The sequence below is a fragment of the Bombus vancouverensis genome, chromosome 6 (assembly GCF_051014615.1).
Source record: "Bombus vancouverensis nearcticus chromosome 6, iyBomVanc1_principal, whole genome shotgun sequence".
NCBI lineage: Eukaryota > Metazoa > Arthropoda > Insecta > Hymenoptera > Apidae > Bombus > Bombus vancouverensis.
Genome location: NC_134916.1, coordinates 8,637,505 through 8,659,267, shown reverse-complemented (window position 1 = coordinate 8,659,267; position 21,763 = coordinate 8,637,505). Strand labels below are relative to the sequence as shown.

The 21,763-nt window shown below is 43.7% G+C and overlaps 1 protein-coding gene across 1 annotated transcript in view; it reads left to right on the top strand.

Annotated features, from left to right (window-relative positions):
* Nucleotides 1-21,763, top strand: part of LOC117157932 (uncharacterized) — a 282,010-nt gene that overhangs the window by 52,743 nt on the left and 207,504 nt on the right. The window contains exon 2 of the mRNA XM_033336287.2: nucleotides 17,359-17,424. Within this exon, the coding sequence (XP_033192178.1) occupies nucleotides 17,359-17,424 (66 nt within the window). The remainder of the gene's footprint in view (nucleotides 1-17,358; nucleotides 17,425-21,763) is intronic.

The following is a 21,763-nucleotide window of genomic DNA, read 5'->3' as shown; positions in this document are numbered from 1 at the left end:
TTGCAGTAACTTGCTGCGCCGGTCTCGTTGCTGTAAATAAACAAACTCGAGGATTATCTCAGGGACATTGGGAGTTTGCACGTCGTTGTCTCTAATTCTATACATCTCCTGGATTGGAAATAGTTGCGTGCAAATAAAGGCCACGCTAGACAGAGAAAGTGGCACGAGTAACTAACTAGTCGAGCACGTCCAGCATCGTTATGTCATACGTTTGCACAAAGGACGATGCATCGGGTCTCGTATTAATGCGCACGTGTCTCATTAAAGTTTCGCCAAATATTTGGCGACTATTCGAAATTGCCTTTCTCTCGGTAATTGGTGTGCTTTCCTTTCTAACCTGTGCTCTCCTTTAGAACGATTTATCATCCCATGTCATTATTTGTTCTACTTTGCATCTTTATTTCGAGAATGAAAAAAAAGGATGCAAAAAATTTGAACACAATAATATTATTATTGATAATATTAATGATCGTATGTTAGGATTAAGCGTGGTTTTGGTCATTTTCAATTTGTACGTGTAAAAACCTTTCTACGATGAAGAATAGGTTTTTAAAGTTGCGTCGCCTTTGTTGTTGGCATCTAGTCTATTCCAAAATATCAGCTGACCACAAAATACCAATTTTGCCGGCAATATTGGACAATTTAGAGAAAAAGCATGTTTTTTAAACGTCGGGTGTCTCGTCTTATTTTCACACCTAGGTCCTTTTTTCAAATAAATAATCTCGAAGTTACGTTTAAAAATCAAGCATCAAGACAAATGTAGGTGTAACAGCTCTCTTTCCGATCCAGTTTGAAAATCACTTTGCGGCGTGTAATTTGCCGGGATCAGGGTCTATTGTTAAAAAGAAAGGATCCAGTTATGTGCGGGAAGCAAATTGAGGATCCTGAGCGGGTCATAAAGGTCCTCTATAAAATTGTACGACTGGGTTACTCGAAAACCCACTCGTTACCGATCTCGGGCTGCCCTCGAAAGATACTTGTCGATATTCTTTTTGAACTTCCATGACATTTGCACCCAGCTAACCAACACTATGTCGTCTCGATCCGCGCCCGTGTCTGAACCCTGGGCGAGAAAAAGTGAGTGAAATTCGGTCAGACTATCGTGCTGTCGTCGATTCTGAAGCACGAACACGTCCGCTCATAAGTCTCGATGTGGAATAAGTATCTACCAGCGTTCTTGCTGACCACCATGATATTCGAGCGAGAGAATGGTCTCACCCTTCGATATACCAAAGATTATGTACTGTAACTAAGGCCAGATACACTTATCTATGTACGTTAGCGCGTACATATAGGCGTACGCGATCGCTGAGAAGCGGAGTAATGTTACGATTATGATATACCCTGTACATTGTGTACATAGCGAAAAGTAACCGAACAAATAATTAACTGAAATACGATGATCGATCGCGTTTGATAGTTTCTATATCGCTAAACAGATTTAGTCGCGTACGACTTTGATCGTATCTCTATATATTTTTCGAAAATGAGAATATATGAGAAATAATGTATCCTCGTTATTTCACGGTATGTTGCACAAATTCCTAATTAACATATAAAATATTCGTACGTAAAATATCTTACAATCCTTTTGTAAGAGCGATACTCGTTTTACTATTTTTAGCAAGCGCATATTTAGCACACTTTTTCTTGTCCGCTAAGTTCTCGCTTTGTTATCTCCAATTGCGAACGTCAACGACACGCGGTCGATTGATCGGAATTACAACGTTTCGCACGAAACCAGCTTTTATTCTTTTACTGTCCCGTAGAAGGACATTTCCCTTTGCGAGGATGGTGCAAAGTTGCATCGTATCCGAGCACGAAATTACGCTTTCCCATTGGACGAAATTGTATTTGGAAGAAAAGGAATGCTTCGATAACGAGCTACTCGTTTTTATTTGCGGAACGTTAAGCCAGGGGAAGAAGGCACGTACGAAATTGCGATTATTACGGGATTAAAGAGATATAAACAACTACGTTATGTTTTTAGCGCTGCACTCGCGAGAAGCAGGGAGCACCAGACGCTCGTAAAAATGCTGAAAACACGTGGAAATGTTAAACACCCGTGGCTAGGTATTTAACAGCCGAGATAAAGTGAGTAAACTGGAAATATAAATTGCGAGTAAGTTTGTGTGTACTTTCGAAATAATAACGTCGTTACGGCGAACGGTACGTTTTTTGAATCCATAGGTATTACGCAGTTTGGTTCTAGCTGATGAGTTTTTCATAAAGTAATTGGCAAAGCGACCTAAATTGCGCTTAAAATTAGCTCTGGCTTGCAGAAGTAATTGCGTTAATTGTTATGCCTAGCTACACGAGCAGATAAAGTCGTGCTTTGTTTCTACGAGCGCAATTAATTAAAAAGTCATGCTCGTTTACTAATTCGTATCGATATTCGATCGAAGCGTATCGCGTTATTCGTATTCAATTTATAGCTATATTACGTAACTTTGTTAAATAGTTTAAGTATGTACGTACATAATACGTTTCTCCGAATATAGGAATGTTATTCCGTATGATATATTTTTCAGCTTCAGGTTTCATTTATTGATAGTAGGATAGAAAAAACACGAGTTATTGAAGAAAAAAAAAAAAAGAACATAAAGGAGAATATCAAAAATAGGAGATACGGGAGGGATCGGATGATTTAAAGTTTCCAATTCTATCGTTCGATTATAGAAAAACAAATACGAATAAAAGTTCGCTACGATGGAAAATGAAGCGACACAGCGGAGAAACTGGTCGAGATACGTCGCGTACGGAAATATTTTTCCTCGACTGTACGTTGCGCCGATGGTAATCGCGAAACCGCTCACCAAATTGCCAAGGTTGTACGTCAGTCCAACGACGATGCCCGTTTCAAAACATCGCACCGTCTCTCGAGTAGTCGAAAGAAGCGGGCTACGTCTACGTTATTGTATGGTCGACAAAGGGCCAGGAATATCGGGCTCGACCGGTAAGAAAATTTCTTAAAGTCGCAAGAAAAGACGTCTGCCGCTGCACTGGCTGGCAAAGCACCCCCGAGTAACTGGCGCGCGCGCCAGTTCAGAGTGACAAAAGAGGCATTGTACTCGCACGTGAGATTTCTGCGAGGCCTGGGTAACGCCCGAATCGCGCTATACAACCAGGGTGTATAGTTCAAGCTAGTCGGTGTACATACTCCGTCGAGCCGTTCGTGCTTATCGCATCGAGCCACGTCGACCCGTATCTTCCTCTCCTTCCCGAAATTCTGAAACCTGTTTTGGCTGCTGCCACTGTCGCCGACTCGCTGATGACTCCTCGTTCGGATGGAGGCGAGCGATGCGCCTGCGTGCATCGCGAGTCTCATCGGAATGCCGGTAACGAATAAAGGTGCTTTCATAGCGTCTAAGCAAGAGATCTCGGCAGGCGCTCTATTGTTCCCCTTAGGATCGACCACGATCGAGCACGTCTGGATCGCAATTACTTTGCTATGCTGGACCCCGTAACGGTGACACGATACCGAATGCCAAATTCCGTTGGACGCGGGTTCCTCTTCGAGTTGTATCTCGATCGCCAGCGCAGCCTGCACCACCGTGAGCGAGTGACGGAAAATAGGAAAAATAAAGTAGAGTGTTACGCGGTAGGCAAACCATACTCGGTGAAGTCGTTGTTTGTTTCATTTCGTACGATTCATCTATCTTTGGTGGGACGACTAATACGTATTGCTAAAAACAGAAATAGAAATGCCGTAAAAGAACACGTCAATGACCTTTGTAGCGCTAGCCAATTAATTCTTGATGTTCGGCTGTGTAGTTGGAGAAGCGTGCGATCAGCGAGTACGCGGGCCAACAGCTAATATCATCGGCGTTGTATTCTTGGACGTTGAGGATCACTTCGGTGTCCACTCGAAACGAAGCTTAAAGTGTCTTTAGCCTCGGGCGACCGCAACGGGTTACCGGGAGAAGGTGAATCACTGCCAAGAACTCGTAACGATGATCTTCCCGGGCTGATTCACGCGGACACGGATCCGGTTCGATGGAAGCTGCGCGATTGAAACACGAAACAGGCCTTCGAACCGGAAACCAAGCCGAAATCAAAAACGTGCGAGCGAGAAAAACGAGGAAAAATGCGCGTCGTTACTCAACTCAGCTCGGCGTTACAACGCGTCCACGCGTAATGTTTGTCGCGTCCAACGAGAGCTGGTCGACGTTGCATCGTCGAACGTGTTTTATCCCCCGCATGACGATAAATCATGGCGAATTTAACGAACTTCAGCACGCGGCCCACAATAATACACATATTTCCGGCGAATTTACGCGCGCGTATTGCATACCGCTGCCGGCAATGCGACTCTTTTTTATTACACGCCCTGCCGCTGGCTCGTTCTTTTGCAACTTTTAATTATTGTTTATCGCGACTACGCGCGCGACATCCGGCACGTCTCTTCCTGCGCGTTTTCGCATTTTCGAGCGGAGGGTTCCACGGGTATGAGCCGGAGTCCAATCATTCAACCAATCCGTGACACGATGGTTGTGGTAATGCGAGCCAGCCAGTTTGGCTTTTCAGTGGCTAGACGCCACCATTTAATTTTATATTTGCGTGATTTCCGGAACCCGGTGTATTTCACTCTGTACAATAGTTATCTACGCCGCGTTTCGTATCCTGGCGTTCCGCTCGCGGCGATACATGCTTTTGCGTTTTGACGGTTTCATGCTGGCGGTTTGTAAATATCCACCTCTCCAGCAGTGGAGAACATCGCATATATCAGTAGGCAATCGCGGCAGCTGATTGTTGTTGAATCGTCGATCGTACCATCAAATTGCTCGACAACCAAACTCGAGTCGCTCGAACAAACGAAAGGCAAATGATCTTCCAATCGTGAAATCTTGATTTCATCCGTGTCGAGTTTTTGGTCGGTTGAAACTTCGAGCACCGTGTATTACCCTATTTTCGCGTTGTTCGTTTAGCACGTTTTAAGCGATAGCCAATTCTAACGCGACAGTTTCGGGTCACGGTCCAATTAGTAAAACAAACTTCGGAAATACACTCGTATCTCGCATCGTTGCTCGTACGTGTTTTCCCTTTTCTCTCCTATTTTTTCCTTTTTCCTTATCTTATCGTTTCTTTTGTTTTATTGTCGTAGCCAGCTTTGCTCGCGTCGCTGGTGTTATACACCGTTTTTAGTCATCGTACGTGCCTATTCCGTAACCGTGTACTTTTTTCGCCCTTTAATCGTTTTAATTACTTTGCTTAGAGACGAAACTCGTCGACTTTAGCTCCGGCTGCGCGTCGTCCGAATTATGTCGCGCATCATTAGGAAACGTTCGCAGAGTTTGAATATTGTTTCAAGGCTTTCAAGCCGTTTTCCATTCTGCATCTGCGTTTGTTAAATCTCTAACGAGGAGTTTACATTTCCAACTTTTACGAACTGGCCAGCGACGATAAATCGCCGACGAGTAGGAAAAAAGCCATGCATTTATTATACAGTAACCAAAGTTGATCGATAAAATCGGGAAACTGGGTGCGCATATTGGACGGGGAGAAAGATCGTGACGATTAAACATTCAACGATTCATCGCTACTTTCGCTGTCTCGTATCTACAGCTTTAAGGTGGTACTCTCATTGAAATTCCGATTTTGCAAAGAGGTTTTTATTAAATCTTATATTTATATTAATATTTATATTTTAGATACGTATATTCCGGAATCCGGTTGATCACGAAAATTACAATAACTTTAGAAGATCATAAATGATGTATCGCTCTCGACCATTAGTTTCTCATTAATTTACGCATCTTATTTTGCTACAAAATGTCTAAACGCTTCCGGACAGTAGCGTAGGTACTATACACAAAGACAACGTAAAATAAATTGAAAATAAAATTTCTAAAATTTTCCACACAGCTATCGCGACACATTGTCAGCTAACGAACGACAAACAAGTTAATCGTAGAAACTTGCGGGGTTTCCTAGGATTTCCATAAAATTACCGATCGCGAATGCGTTAAGGTACACACGAAATACGGTAAATACGTGGGCATAGAATCTGTTATAAGTAATGGTATGCTACGTGTCTTGGACGTGGCGCAACCTGGGGGTCGCGAAACAAGCAGTATCGGGCATCCTGTTACGCGCTTCATGCACTTTGAAAACAACCTCTCGGTATCTCTGGTGGCGGCTTTTGCAAGTTAGTCTTCGATTATGTTCCCAGAGGAGCAATCCACGGAATAGCTCTTGGCCGAGATCTTCCAAGTAGCTTGAACGACGGTTACCGGGCTCGTTTGCTCGCATTTAAATCGAGCAAAACAGCGCCTCGCTAAAGTTTCCGGCTACTGCGTGTGTTCGCTAACAGACCAACGTTACGAACAGTGCATTCATCCGCTTAAATTGCATTAACACTTCGCAGACCCTTGAAAACCGGCAGCCGTGATTTCGGGCTGCATGGTCACCGCAGTTAAATTTTCTCGCTTGCGTTACTTAATCTGTTTCACGATTTATTTTAAGATTGCCCATCCGAAATGAATTTGCCGTAACGCGAGACGGGTATCTTCGGGATGGTTGAAATTTTCATCGACATAAGCTATTTCCATGGTCGCTATAATAGCCACAGACGTTGCACTCTGGTGTAAATAAATTTAAAAACAGAAGAAAAACCACGGAAAGAATACCGTGAAATTTGAAACGCGCTTTCAGTAAAACGCCCTCTCAATTTTATCCATGCAAGTATATCCGAGGATCGCTTCCCGTGGTTCGTGCGCAAATTACGCGCGTTTCTGCTTAAATCGACACTTATCCTTGGAGGGTTCGTCGGTCTGAAGTCTGGAGGGTTCCTGGCTCGAGGACGAACGAACGTCGTGCGGCGTAGCCAGCGAATATCGTAAGAGAGTAAGGTATAAGCGGATCGCGACGACGAATACGTTATCAACCTTAATTATCGATCGATACTTGCTTGCTCGATACGAAGTTTAACACCGGCGTGTTAGCAATTTTTTTCAACCGACACTGGCTTCCTAACGGAACGCCACTTAAACAGTTTCTGTTTTGCCGCTTGTAAGCGCATTAGCCGACGTTCATCGAGCCACTTCCTTCGGATTACCTTGATCCCCTTAGGGAGCTTTTAATTTTTATGTATACCGATGAAGCGCAGGTATTCTCCGTTATCTTTTTCCAACGATTGATTCCTGTCCAACGTTGCATTTTTTATTTGTTGCGATAACAATCCGCCTGTTACAATAACAACGTTACGAGGTCCGAGCAGGTATTACTCCGTCATGCAACTATCATACGGAGTAATATTTTCGTTGACAATGTGTAACCTCGTTCCACGAATCATTAGATCATTCTTACAACCTGTCTCGCCAGTAACACGTGCAGATATTTCGGCTGCGATTCGCGCGATTGAATGGTAAAACTTTCAATTTTTGTATCGACCATGCCAATAAACTGAGCACCACGAAGAAAGTTCTTTTTTATCGCTTGCGACAGTTCCGCAATCTTTGTTTACAGACTTTTTTACCACGGTAATTCGAAAAATCCATATTTTTTAAATACTCTCGCTTTAAATTACCGCAGCCTGAAACGAAATTGGCCAAAAAATATAAAAGCTGATTTGTAATACCGAAAAGATACTCTCGAGTGTAACGTGGAAAATGCCATAGTCAACTGTGGCAATTATTTTCTTAAATGGCAGTTTCAATTCACGATTATTCCCTACATTTCGAATAATATTAATTAATTATATATCGATTAGCAGATCTATGTTTTAACGTCCTCTGTTATAACGCGTGATTGCGAACAATCATTGATTTCGACGGCAGATCTTCGACAATGAGCATCTGACGTGTGGGAACCCGTGTTCAATCACAAACGTCAGTTGTGTTTGATCGCCGCCTATACGCGTTTACCAAACTCGGTTGTAGCGATTTAGTAACATCGATACAAAGGTCGAGCGTTGGTATTAAAAAGAAACGACTTTTACGAAGATTTTTTTTCGAAAACACTTGAAAATTAGAAAAGGTAAAGGGCGCGAAATTTTCCATTAGAATTTATAGATCGATAAAAAATATGAAAGCAATGATTTCTAGAATATATAGAACCAATATCAATGGTTGGCGAACAGAAGGATCGTTTCTAACGCTTGAAATGAAATTTTTATTTTCCCGTAGAGATAGCAGTGGCTCCATAAAGCGATCGTCTCGGTGAATCAAGTCACCATTGGCTCGATATTTTTCCGCGGTAATTCGAGAAAGAATCATCGAAGGTACGTTTCCTTTGTACGATCGTGAAACGTGTTACGCGAAACTCGAGAATGCCACCCTTTTCTCTGTTCCTCCGGTTCTTACGTCACCGATGGAGAATGGAGACTCGCGTAGATCCATGCAAAAGCGTCGGACGTCTCGGTTGTTCATAGGGGTTCTCGCGTATTCACGGCGTCTGTCATCGGTACTCAGAGATTCAAATAGAAAGAGGGACGAGTTGGCGGAAAGTTTTATTTACTTTAAAAACGCGGCGCCAGGGATCCTTGAGCCAATGCGAAGGGAAAATAAAGTTCTGGCGGGATAGTGAGGCGTCCTAAGAAAAAGAAAAGGGGGAAGAAGTAGAATAGCGATAGCGGTGGTACAGGCAGAAGAAGTGAAAGAAGTGGAAGGAGTAGTCGACGGTTAGCGTTCTTCGTTGGCGAGAAGAGAAATGACAAAAAATCGGGACGAGTTGAAAAAGTCAATTATCGTGGCAATCCGAGTTACTGCTTCGTTTGTTAGGAGCTTGCCAGCTTAGTTCGACCCGACTCGCGCTAGACACAGAGACTACAAAAGCGGCGTAGCGTGCTGATTGCACCAAACGCGAAATCATTTCGCTAGAAGTAAATGGGTTATCCAGAAAAAAACGAACCGCGCCGTGCGCGCTCTTTGGCCGGATCCGACCGCAGGCCATCGCGAAATTTCACGAAAATTAAACGTCGCATTTCGACCTTGCTTGTAATTTGCACTCTGCAGTCTGAACCTCGACGTGGAACGAAAGAAGGATTTCTGTTCCCTCTCGACGATAACACTTATCAATTTTTCCTATATCGTAAACTTTAACCAAATTCTCCGACATTTCCGTAAAAAGCGTAACAATTTCGCTAACAATGTACGAACTCGTAACTGCCAATGTAATTCCAGTATATACCACTATTATCCCGTTGTGTCAATGTTGTCTCTAGTATACCCTGGTGTCAACTGCGTCGTATGTCAAAGAGGCGTTGACTCGTTGGAGTTTCGGAGAATTTGCACCCGTTGTTGGACCGGCATTCCCCAACAAGATTCGATCGATACAATTTCATTAGGAAATCGCTAGAAAATTATAGAGATTTTCCAACGAATGTTTATCATACGTTCTGTATAACTTTTATACGTTTCGATAAAATTTTTAGTACGTCGCGCGCGACTGCTCATAATCGAGACGAGGCGGGAATTTTATTAAAATGCGGTAGAACGTATCGAAACCCGGTGAAATCTGGCGGCTACAAAAATGCATCGAATCTCGCGATAAACCATTTTCCAATTTTCTACTCGATTCTACCGACAAGGTTTTCTCTCCCGCGCTAAACGAAAATTCTTTTCCCTAAGTTGGAGTCCACGATATCGGAGGGCTGCACTCGCGATAACACCAGGGACGTAATGTACCAGATGCCGCCCCCTTCAACATCGCTTTCGATTTTCCGCACACCACCGGTGGACAGATGGCTCGCGACTCGTATCTATCGTCACTCGACAATACCGCATCATTTTTCTCCGCTTTCTTTTTTCCCTTCTCTCTCTCCGTCGCACTTTCTTCTATAACTCTTCCCCAGAACTCGCGTTATACGTATATCATATACGTTATGCAACCGCCATATAGAAAGCCATATTTTATCAGTACGTGCGTACACTTACCTTAGAACAAGGTGATTACATACATATGTAGATTCGCGGACCTAATAATGGAAATTACGGACCCGTTTACGTACTGCGTAGCATAGCGATCCGCTTGTAGGTTCCCTATAGGCCGATGCTGTCCGAGTCGACTTTCTTCTCGACTACGCTTACGCTCCTCCATGGCGATATTCTATAGAAACGAGCGGAAAATGAAAACACTTTTCTTTGCAGACACGTTCGTCGCTATCGAATATAATACTCTAGTACCTGTTTTAGGTCTATTTTAAGTTACAAAATAAGCGGAATAATTTTTTCATATTATTATTCCATCCTCTACGTTATTTCAACAGCTTAAACTTTAGAAGCTTCCGAGTGCATTTTGTTTGCGTCGATCTTTCATCGAACGCTATACCCTTCCACGTCCATTCACGTCCATCCACGTCCCTAAAATCCATTTACATCTGTATATACATATATATATATATATATATATATATATATATATACGAAGACGCATTAACATAGTAACCCATTTATACGAACGCTATGTTATATAAGCATATATGATATAATATACATATATCTATATGAGCACACATACATAAATGCATGTGTAAGACGATGGCCTGCGCATATAAGCATCAATATGTCCAATATTCGAGCCTACGTAAGTAAATACATAGCTATGCACAAACAGGCAACGGTATTACGTGCACCCACCGGCCGATATAGGTCGGTTATAGGTGGAGGGTAATATTCGAGGATGCCGAAAGCACGTTCGAGCGATCGATCTCTCGGTCTGGCCCACCCTCTTAGCGAGTCTTACACCAACACGAGCTCCTTCAGTTCGCGGTGCCGGTTGCATTCGGGGCTCGAGACTTGAACGTCGCAAGGAGAGAAGCGCGACCTGCCTCTGCAAGAGGATAAGGGCAGATGAAATGGAAAGAGAGAGAAGCTGAGAGAGAAAAGCTAAGGCGAAGGGTGGCAAGAAACGGGGTAGAAAGGGGACGGAGAAGTAGAACGAGAGGGAGACGAAGGAAAGGAGAGAAGGGAGACTCTCAGTAGGTATCTCAACTTACGATTGCCCCGGGGGCGTGCACAGAAGTGCAAAGCAATCGTCTCCCAGCTCGACCCCACGGCTATAGGTTCTGGAAATGGTAACGTATCGAAATACATGCGGCAGAAACGCTCGGGTCCCGCGTTACCCTCTACTTTCCCGAAGCTCGCGTTACATCGGGCTGAAATCTACGGCCCATAGAATTCCCGCGAAACTAGAATTCGCCTCGTCTTTCCCTCGATCCTGCCTCTTGTCCCTCCATCCTCGCCCGTTCTCTTCGACAATGCTACGATGGCCCGTGTGTTTTCGCCCTCGATGTTTCCTCTTTGCCCGACGCGATCAACGCTCCGCGCAATTATACGGCGAAAGAAATTATAATTGCGCCCGTTGCTCTCTCGCGATACGCTCTATCCGCCTGCGCAGGGTTTAACCGCTCGTTTTCTTGGCGGAATTTATGGGAAAGTGCAAAACAGTTGTTCTCGGTGGATTTATGGCTGTAGATTTGTTGCGGGGAAAGTCTGCCGATGATATATCGAACATCGGAAAGGCTACTGTCATAAATAAAAAAAAAAAAAAAGGGCGGAAAAGAGTACGTAGTTTGTTATGGCAGTAGAAAGGTGCGTTCTTTTTGTAACGTGCGATCGGCGATAAGGCGTATAGCGTATGTTGATCTTAATAGTCGCGATTATTTTATGCAACGTATCGTGAATTATAGTAATCCGTGCTGTTACACGCTAAGTCTGCTTTCCGCGATTAGTTGGACGAACATGTACTTATACTTATCACGGGACTATAACATGCTTTATATAGCATCTGGATGGTACGATTTTTATCGCTGTTGGGTTGTGTTTCCTTCAGCGTTTGCTAGCTACGCGTGCAAGAACAAAACGGAAACAGATAGTTGATCGAAAATTTTCCCGCTTGGTCATTAGCCCAGTTTTAAGGGTATTTTGGCCGAGAAGCGTCAAAGGAGAGTTGGTTAACAACTACACGGATAACGAGATGTTGGCAAAAAAATTGATGACCCGACATAAATCCATAAACCCATTTACTCAGAAGCCATAAATGGAAATAACGTTTTCCAGCCATGCACGACTTCTTAACCATGTATTTTAAGAGAGTCGAGGATCTGTTAAAAATTCGGAGAAGATCATCGTCGAAACTGTTTGTGGCTTGATGATTGTCTATGCGAATTATCGACTTCGATTTCAGGAGAAAACTTGTCTGAAAATAATAGACCGTATTGATGATGGAACGTACGTACAGTTTCACGTGTTAGAACTTAATTTCCATGGAAAGTTAAAGATGCGCGTAATATCTAGTCAAGATGCATCCCCTTAAAATTAAAGACATCTTCAAGAGAATGTAAATTATTCCACGTAACAGGTGCAAATTCTTACAAACTGAAAAGATTGACAAGCGAGTTGCAACACGCGAGCGATATTCACAGTTCAAAGTGTTCGTCACGGTACATAGTAGTTTCAAAGCCTGTTAGTCAAACAGTATGGGTCGAATTCTACGGAGAACAGGAAGTTCCATTGAATTTAATCTTATTACGATTACTCGAGTTTGCTCGACACAGACACACATTGGCAAACAAAATAATCGTTCGTCGACGCTATAGGTTTTCGTTGAAACGTATCGAACTACAGAGCGAAGAGTAGTAGCGAAGAGGGTGGATCGAAGCGGCATTATCCTTAGCTTCGGACTCGTGTTACAGCGTCTACGACTCGCGGAATTTCCGGGGAGGGCCGCTGTTACGTTCTTTCGGTCTCCGTTGTTCGCGAGGTACATATTTCGTTGTACCGGTGAGAAGCGATAGTAGAAGGCATGAAATTTACAGCAGTAAACTGGGTTAAGTTCAGTTAAACTAAGTTCAGAGGGAAATGTTGACTAAAAGTTAAATCGCCGCATCGTAACACGTTGTGAACTACGATATTATCGATGGATTTCCCAACAAGGAACACCGTTACTTTGCTGCGATTTCTCTGACCATAATTCTGCTTCTTTCACTTAACTCGTGGAGACTTTTAATTTAATTTGAAATTGTTATTATGTTGTTATTATTAAGGGTTATTAATTTAACCCCTACCATGGAAATGTATTTATGGCATCTTTAAAATACAGATAATAACAGTTCTTCGCAGATATTTTAGTATTATCCAACTTTATGTTGAATATTTTATATCGAAATGCGACAAGTTATTAAAATGAACGCTGTTACAATGATCGTTTAAGAAACGATCGTCACGCGAGTGAAAACCGAAGACACTCGCGTTACTATGTAATCCTGCAAACGATAACAGATTATCTTAGAAACCTTAGATGCAGCGACACGTAGAAGAGAAAGAGATTCTCGTTACATTCTGCCCTCTTGCTCAAATTACAACGAGAAAACATACGACTTACGGAATCTCTTGAACTTGAATGTTTTCATTCTCGGCCTTTCATTATCTTCGCGTTCTTTCGGTCTGTTATTTATCGTTCGCAGCTACGCTATGCCATTTCCGTTTGTAACTCATCCGTTTATAATATTTTATGATAATTATATAGAACAGGGTACACCTCACCGATTTCGATGATCTTGAAATATGTCGTCGAGGTGCACGTTCTGCACAACTTTTTCCCATACAGATTACCGTGTCTCGGCCTGGCTTCTTCAGGTATTCGTGGAAAGCTTCGATGCAATTTATGTCACGACTACAGTCGATTTCGAAGTAGGCGGACGCATTTAACAAACTTAACTCGTTGATAAGAGAAATAACCATTTTTAATATGGTATACATAAAAAAGAGAAACGAATGGGTTCATGAGTGGAGTTGAAGTATTATAGTATCCGGCCAACAATAAAATTCGCTGGCGCGAAATGATTTTCAATGCATCTATCGATGTACGAAACGTTGCAACTGTGTCTTATCTGTTTGTTCGTCGCGTACATACTAATAATTCAAATCAGCAGATACGTGTGTGCATGTGCTCCACTCGTAACCTAACGATAACCGCGCACGGTTTCAATTTTTGGGCTTTCGCGACGGACTTTCAATTATAATTTCTGTCTACATTTCGCGTGAAACTCCCGGTCAATTATATCAAAAGCAGTTACCATTGATAGTATTATTGGAAACGTCGATTCGAACGTCTATATTATGTAATTTAACAAACGATTAATATGTACGTAGATATATGTTTGAAGATATTTACTAAATTTTTACTAAACTTAGCACGTATAGATCGTTATGATTAAAGTGATAACAATTAATGTAAGTTAAATATAATAATAATATAACATAAGCAATAATGTTAATAAGCGATAATTAAAATAAATACGTACGTATGATTTATGTTTCCGTTCGAATAAAAGTTGGAATTAATTTTGTCAAAAGTAGTTGTTTTCTTTTAACGATAATAATAATAGGAAATCTGCTTTTCTCTGGAATCTGCCATTTTCACAGATTTCGTAGTTCTCGAGTTAATGTACTTTAATAGCAATTAACGTCTACGTATATCATATACGTTACGAAAACCAATTTTCATGTAATTTGTAATTTTCGATGAGACATCGATGATAAATTGTTTGAAGTCGTCGCGTGCCTATTTGATATTTTATATTTTGTACGTCATAAATTAATGGATAAGATAATGAGAAAATTAAATGGAAACGCGAAGAATCGATAAATGATTAAAAGCTGATCGAAAATGGTAGCCGAGATTCCGATTTAACGTCGAGAATATATTATTCCGATGAATCATGCGGTGCGTTTCCACGACGGCGAGCACATCGGAAACGAGAGAATTCAGCGGTGAAAACTCTCGCAGACCACACGAGTAATGCATTTTTTGAGAGAAGCATCGACCATCCACCTCTCCTTGCCACTGCTCAATTTTTCAAAGCGATTCTCTGGCAACGAGTAGATACTAATAGTCGAAGAGGTTCGGTAAATTCAGTGCGAATAGAAATCGATCGGATGCCAGTCAGCGACGCTAGCTGCAACAAAAATCCTTAGATCGAGGTCGCCGCTACGCTGATCCTCCTCTATATACCAAATGCTTCGAATGGAATTCCGGAACATTCTTGACGTCCGTGACAGAGCTATCGAATTAACGGTGTGTACAATCCACGGTGAGACGGTGGTTCCCGTTCTCTATTAGCCGTAGTTGTCGGTTTTACTGCGCCAGTTCGCCCTTACATAGCTGCGGCGCACGGTGTCAGTTTTGCAGCTTTCTTCGGCAACTATTCCGAACACTCCGACCGAGAACCAGCTCCGTCGATTAGATCGGTCCTGCTTCCCTTCCTCGCCCCTTTCATTCTCCTTCTCCTGCATCTCGCAACTCCGCTGTACTTTCTTCATCGAATTCCAGCGTAGACACGGAATCTCGGTGCACAATGAGCAATGACTTCGACGGGGATTTGTGATTCTGTAACGTCTTGCGATTCTGCTTGATGGGATAGCAGAGGCAATACGCGCGCAACAATACCGACACGTAGTATCGTTGGAATTGTGTTCGTACGAATGTGTACCGAACCTAGGCGGTATAATACGATAACAAAAGGTAATATCTCAATAAGATGGAAGAGTACATAAATGGTAAACGCGAGCAAGAGGCTCTATCAACACAATGCGTTAAATATCGGATCGTAACGCGCACTGGATCGTTCGTTGCATCCAGTGGAAGCTTTTAATTGTATATATATATATATATATATATATTTCTAATGACGGATAGGATAAAGTTGCGGTTGTTTTTAATTAATTTCGTTCAACGCACATCGCAAACCGAGCAACTTTTCATTCTTATTCAGTTCGTATTCGATAGGATTCCTTTGCTTCGCGAGATTCGCGAAGAAGAAACAAGCTTATCGATCACCTCACCGACGAACGCTCTTAATTCTTTCTTTTTCCATCGAGGAAAAAAAATTTCCCTTCGATTCGGCCATTGAAACGCGATCTTCGTTCGTTACAGATGTTCCAACGAGTTCGAGCAACTTTTCACCCCTCTGCCCGTTAGCTTCGCAGTTTCAAACAATAAACAAACGAGGCTAGGAACCGAAGTTTTAGACGCTGCTGCATTTTTTCCTTTCTCCTCCTCAGCTCCTTCTCATTTTTCCCCTCTGCAGTTTCGCGAGTTTCCAGCAAATTATTCTCGACTCCGCGGTGGAGGATGACTTCCGGCGATTACAGGAACCGTGGAAATCCGAGCGGCACGAGTAGAAACGGTTTCTTTGCACGGAAATTCGACGATGCAAAGGGGTACTGGGCGAGCAAGAAGCGACAATAACGTCGGAGAGATAGCATGTAATAAGAATAATTGTCAGCGATGTTTTATGCATAGCGGTGATTTCGCATTCAGCTTGCTAAAGTAGTCGCGTTTGCTAAACTTTCTTGCGGCGACAATCTTAAATCGTTAACGATGCAATTTTTCCATCTCACCTGGCCTCTCGTTCTCGATGAACTTTTTGCGACGGTTCGCGTTGTGCAAATTTCTTTTTACGCGCAAAATGATTCTACGCCATTTCGTGCTTCGCCAATACACCGACTCACGTTGCCTTTCCTCGAACAGGGGCGCAAAACGAACATTTCTACGTCTTTGTGTAACGAGCGCTTTCTTACTCTCGGTGGTTTTACGAGAGAATTGCGCTTCGTAAAAGACGAACAATAAGAACTACGCGTATTGCATAAACACCGGTGTTATGTTTTCCAAGAAATAAATACATTTTTCAGCTTGTAGATGCGAATTTATGTGAATTTCGTTTCTTAGCTTGAGATATAAGTATAGGACTTGTATTCAAATTTTTGCCCAATTTTTTTTTGAACGCTCTGTATCGTAATGAAAATTCTAATCGCACCGCATAAAAAGCGTAATATCGTTTGTAACGCAAAATCTGTCTGCTATAAAATCTCGCATATATCATATATGTTCGAGCGCGATTAGCGGATCTTTCGTTAACCGAAATCTGAATTTAAATAGCGGGCTAATTAATTGTACATGTCCAAGTGTGCGAACAGCTTCGCGACGGAAAATGTTATACGTGAACCGTAACGATGATCTTTTAATCGTTACATTATTGCATTAAACGTCGTGTACATCATTCGAAAATTAGATCGGCAATTTCTGCCTAGAGAAACTAATCGTCGTTGTAGATTGCTTTTAATTCAGTGTCGCTCTTAATTCATTAGAAGCGATAAAACCGTATCAATTTGTAAAACACGAGTTCTGCTAAACGTTTAGTGGTATATGCAAAGTAGAATAACACACGACAATCGATATCCAAGTCTACCGCAAAATTATGCGTTATACGACGTGAAAAATAGGAATTTGCTTAGAATTATAACTTCCTGCGGTGCTTACTGGATTCTGTCTCGAGTGGCAGCACTCGGCGTCCCGGTTCCTCGAAATCCCCCAGGCTGCAGATCAATCTAACAAGCACCCGTGGTTTTGTTTCAGATGAATCACCAACGCGAGTCATCGAAGCACCGTTCGTCGGCCGATTCGCAACTACGCTCGTCACGGGTGAGTTTCTATTTCGATCTGCGTACTCTCGAGCCTGATTACTATTTAAGGACGCGTGGAACACGTAGAAAAGTTTGGAAAAGTACGCGTACGAAAGCTGCGCGAAAGAGAACGTGCTGCAACGGCGCAAGAACGACGATAACGACGACGACGTTGATGACGATGGCGAGGGTTCGAGTTGGTTGACCTCGTGCTTGGCGACCCTCTTGTGGCTCGTGTGTCGGATATCTTGAAAATCTCGTGGGTCAGGGCGTGGTAGCGAGCCGGTCCGCAATCAGGTTAACCTGCCATGTCGCTCGACGAACTTCCCTGCCATTCGCTCATTCACTCGCCAAATGCATTCACCGTCGACGAGACTTTCCCTTGCTTCTCCCCTCGCCCTCTGTCACGTACGCTCGGCCATTCCGATTAGCTGCAAATAATACCCGTAACAATAGCCGCTGTTCGATACAGCTCGTTCCAGCTCGTTCTCGTTGCACTTATGCCCTCTGTCCGTGTCCATAAAGCTGGCCCGCGGTGTGTTCGTGTTCTTAATGCGGATGTACGTGTAGCTACGGCCGGTTTATCGCGTGTGTCCTCACACAGTTGATATATAGGGTCGTGTGCGTGCTTCCCCATGCACATGTGTCTCTATGATCTATGCGCCTCCACTTGGCCGCGTATACGCCTGTGCTCGTGTACGCTTCGTGTTACGCGTCCCGCACAGATTCACGATCATGTGTGAGTAGCGATTCGGTCGGGTGTGCGTAAATCAGCGAGCGTACGCGCGCGCGTTTGCTCGCTCGCTCGCCCGCCCGTCTTCCCTTGCGATATCCATCTCGCGCAAGCGAAACGCCTGTTCACCCGTATGTACGCGTGCTGTGTACTTTTGCGTGTGTCTAGGAGTTGTACGCGTTATATACGTCACTCGGTATACCGTGGGTAGAGTACGCGCACACGCGAATTACGTATATTAGGATGCGCGTGACCTAGGGATATACGCGCGACGCAATGACGCGAAGCGAGCTAACGTGGCTATGTAGGCGATACACGCGTGTTTACCAGCTGTCCGTGGTGTGGCGTGGCGTGGCGTCGCGTCGTCGCTATAGTCACGGAGGCTCGGCCTGAGCGAACCAAGTCGCGCGCTAGTCGACGTGTGCGTGATTGCGTGCATGCGTGCATAAGACCCTTTGTGTGCTCGGGATTCGACGAAGCTGCCTTTGCACCAGCACCAAAGAGACACGAGCCAATCAATCCCCATCTGCTTTCGGTTTCGCCTACCCTACGTGCGCTCCTCTACCCTCGTGCTTCTACGTCTCCGGAATTTCGATGATCTTCGCCTGGAAACAGATTTATCTCGCCTGCTTTCCTTTCTCTTCGCCCAACAGTAGCTTTCCAGTTTGTTCCCTCCCTTTTCCATAGATTCCACGGGGATGTTGCTCGCCTAACATTCTGGTCCCCTGTGTGTTTCTATCTCGAGGATGTATCCCGTGCCGAGGCAATTTTATTCCGCTTGCACCCCGAGTACGGTCTCTCGCAGTGGCTGCACGTTCGATTACCGTCTATAAGGATCGTGGCAAGGTCCGTTATCGGAGAATGTCCTACCGCGACTCCGTCTCTCTTTTTCTCTTTCTCTCTCTTTCTGCTCGATCAACCGGGTATACGTCTTCGGAGAGCCAACGAAGATCACTCCTTGGGGCTTAGGGTACGCTTCCATCGTAATATCCTCTTCTCCAGTACTGTTTTTAATCTAGTCACCTAGTTTCGAGGGTCCTTATCTCCAGAGAGATTCGTCGTTTGTCATCGTGTCAACGGCCGATAGTCCGTGAAAGCCACCCTCTCGCTCGGTAAAAGTTAAATAGCTTTTTTGCCGTTGGTCTGTATTATCAGACTTATCGTGGCGGAGATTCCGCGTTCAAAGGAACGCGTCGTTAATCTTATGGGAGCCAGATTGGGGTTACGGCCGGATCGAAGGTTAAGGTCGAACTTTCGAATCGTCGGGCGAAGCACAGCGTTAACGGAGAAATCGGCTAATTTCCAGGGTATACCGGCTGCCGAGTGTCTCGACCCTTGCCTCGCTTTATCTTATCTACCCTTCGATTGGACGAGACGGGACGTTGGAAATTTACTACCTGCGTCGTGGGCTGCGAATCTTCCTCAAAGACGGAGATAATGATTTGAATTACAGACGCGATGCCTAGGTGACATCGCAGGTGTCTAATTACGCGCGATAGCTGGTAATTCGCAGGTTACCGCGCGCCATCGGTTTCGCCAGACTCGTCGCCTGCGGATTCGACCTGGTCGACCGCGATAGCAACGCGAGGATATGAGACCGGAAACGAGTTGCAACGATGCGAATAACCTCGTCAAATTCGACCGATTTACCTCGTATCTTCTCCCTGAGAACTTGCGCCACTGCGGCCCGCCCTTCCCTTGGTTTCGTCGAGCACGATTTTTCTTCGGCCGATTCACGCCGCGTTCGCAGTAACATCAACGAGCTACTTCGAACCAGGTCGATCTCGAAGCAACGTCTGAATCGTGATACGCAATTCGCAAACAGCCTCCGCAAGCAGCAACGCTGCTTCGATGGGAAGACGCGCGCAAACGTCGCATTCGTCGTCGAAAACGATTTATATCTTGAATCCAGAGCGTTTCTGCTCGAGTAACGGTGAACGCGGGAATAAATTTCGCGAGATGTCTGCCAGCGGCGGAGACTTCATTACGGACGACAGCGGCTTATTAAAAATGCCCGTTGAACTGGTTCTCTCGTCGAGCGCGATTATGGACGACGGAGCAGAGTGTCGTAATACGAACTGGAAATTGTGGCGCGTTGTTCGTTCCAATCTTTACGGTTTAAAATGATCGATCGCGGTCTTTCTTTTCACAATTTGTGGCTGGCAAAGTGACTTAAACTAAGATGTTTGCACACCAGCAGAGTGTCGACCGATTTTCAAAATTTGTCTTAATATAATAATAATAGTTGTTAGTAGGTTTATTATTATGCTTACATAAGTAACGTTGTTTTATTCGTCGTTCAAAGTTATCTTCTAGAAGCGCATAAACAACGTATTATATATTCAGGAAGGAAAGATACGAACGACTCGACTGAAGAAACGTTAAAGTATGAAGGTTGGCGCGGCAGGAAATGTCTAAATGTTTCATTTTATGGTTTCCCTTTGATTAAAAATAATAGCTCTCGATTAATCGTTATGAAGTTCGCAAACCAATCTCGTTCGCGTAAATTATTCCGCAGGTGTATGTATATGTACGTGTATAACCTATTTACCGTTGAACAAACACTTAAAAAGATATACAAGCGTTCAACCGTCGAAATACCGCTTAACGACCGACGTACATGAAAAAAGTCGGATGTTTCTGAGAAACAGGCGCAATCTGTTTTACGCTTGAACTTTTCCCGTGGAAACAACAAAAAATGGGACAGAAGCGGAATTCACCGAGAGTTCGTTAGAAGTACATACCTATGTAGATACTTCGATATAAATTTACCGTGCATTCGGTTGTGGTGGTAAGGAGGACGGCGACATCCGCGCGAGAAATATGTGGATGCACGTCTTTCAGGTTTCGTGAAAGATTGAACGAGAAGCTTAAGTCCACGGCCTCTGAAAGGATCAATAGCATTTCGCGCTTGACAACGTGATATTCGACGAACGCCAGATTTTCAGCGGAGTTTTCCTCACGGCCCAGATTTCTTCTATCCATTCTTCGCTCTATTATTCGCGGTATGAACGGCTGAACAGCTTCCCAAACTGTGCGTTGACGCCGTCTCGCGAATACGCGTACATCCGGAGGCAATAAGGTGCACGACCTTATTAAACGCGTCAGGTATCGCGTCACGTCCATCTACTCGCTTTGCCCTACGACATATCCAATGGATATATGTATCAGTAGCGAGCTGTCGTTATCGACATTCGATCACAATAACTACTTGCGAATTTTCCACCAAAAATAGAAGGCTCGTACGGTATAAGCCAGAGGTTATCGCAGAAAAATCAAGCAACCGTCTCCCGATATCGATTCCTATACACCTATAATTCTCTACGTTCGATTTTGCGTCACCGCATACAGCGGAGAACTTTGCGCAATTAATCTTTCATCTTTTTGTTTGCGGCCTAGAGCAATGAATATTAATACACTCGTGGAAACAATGGATTACACGTGAATAAATTACAGTGCTACCAATAGAGAAAGACGATTTATCATTCGCGTTAAAAGATGTACATTTTTCATGACGAGTCGATGGAAGATCGATCGACACGGCGATAATACGAAGGATTTCCTTTTCTTCATGCGAAACTTTTCTCTCGAAACACATTTCCATTTGCCAATAGCTCGCTGCGCC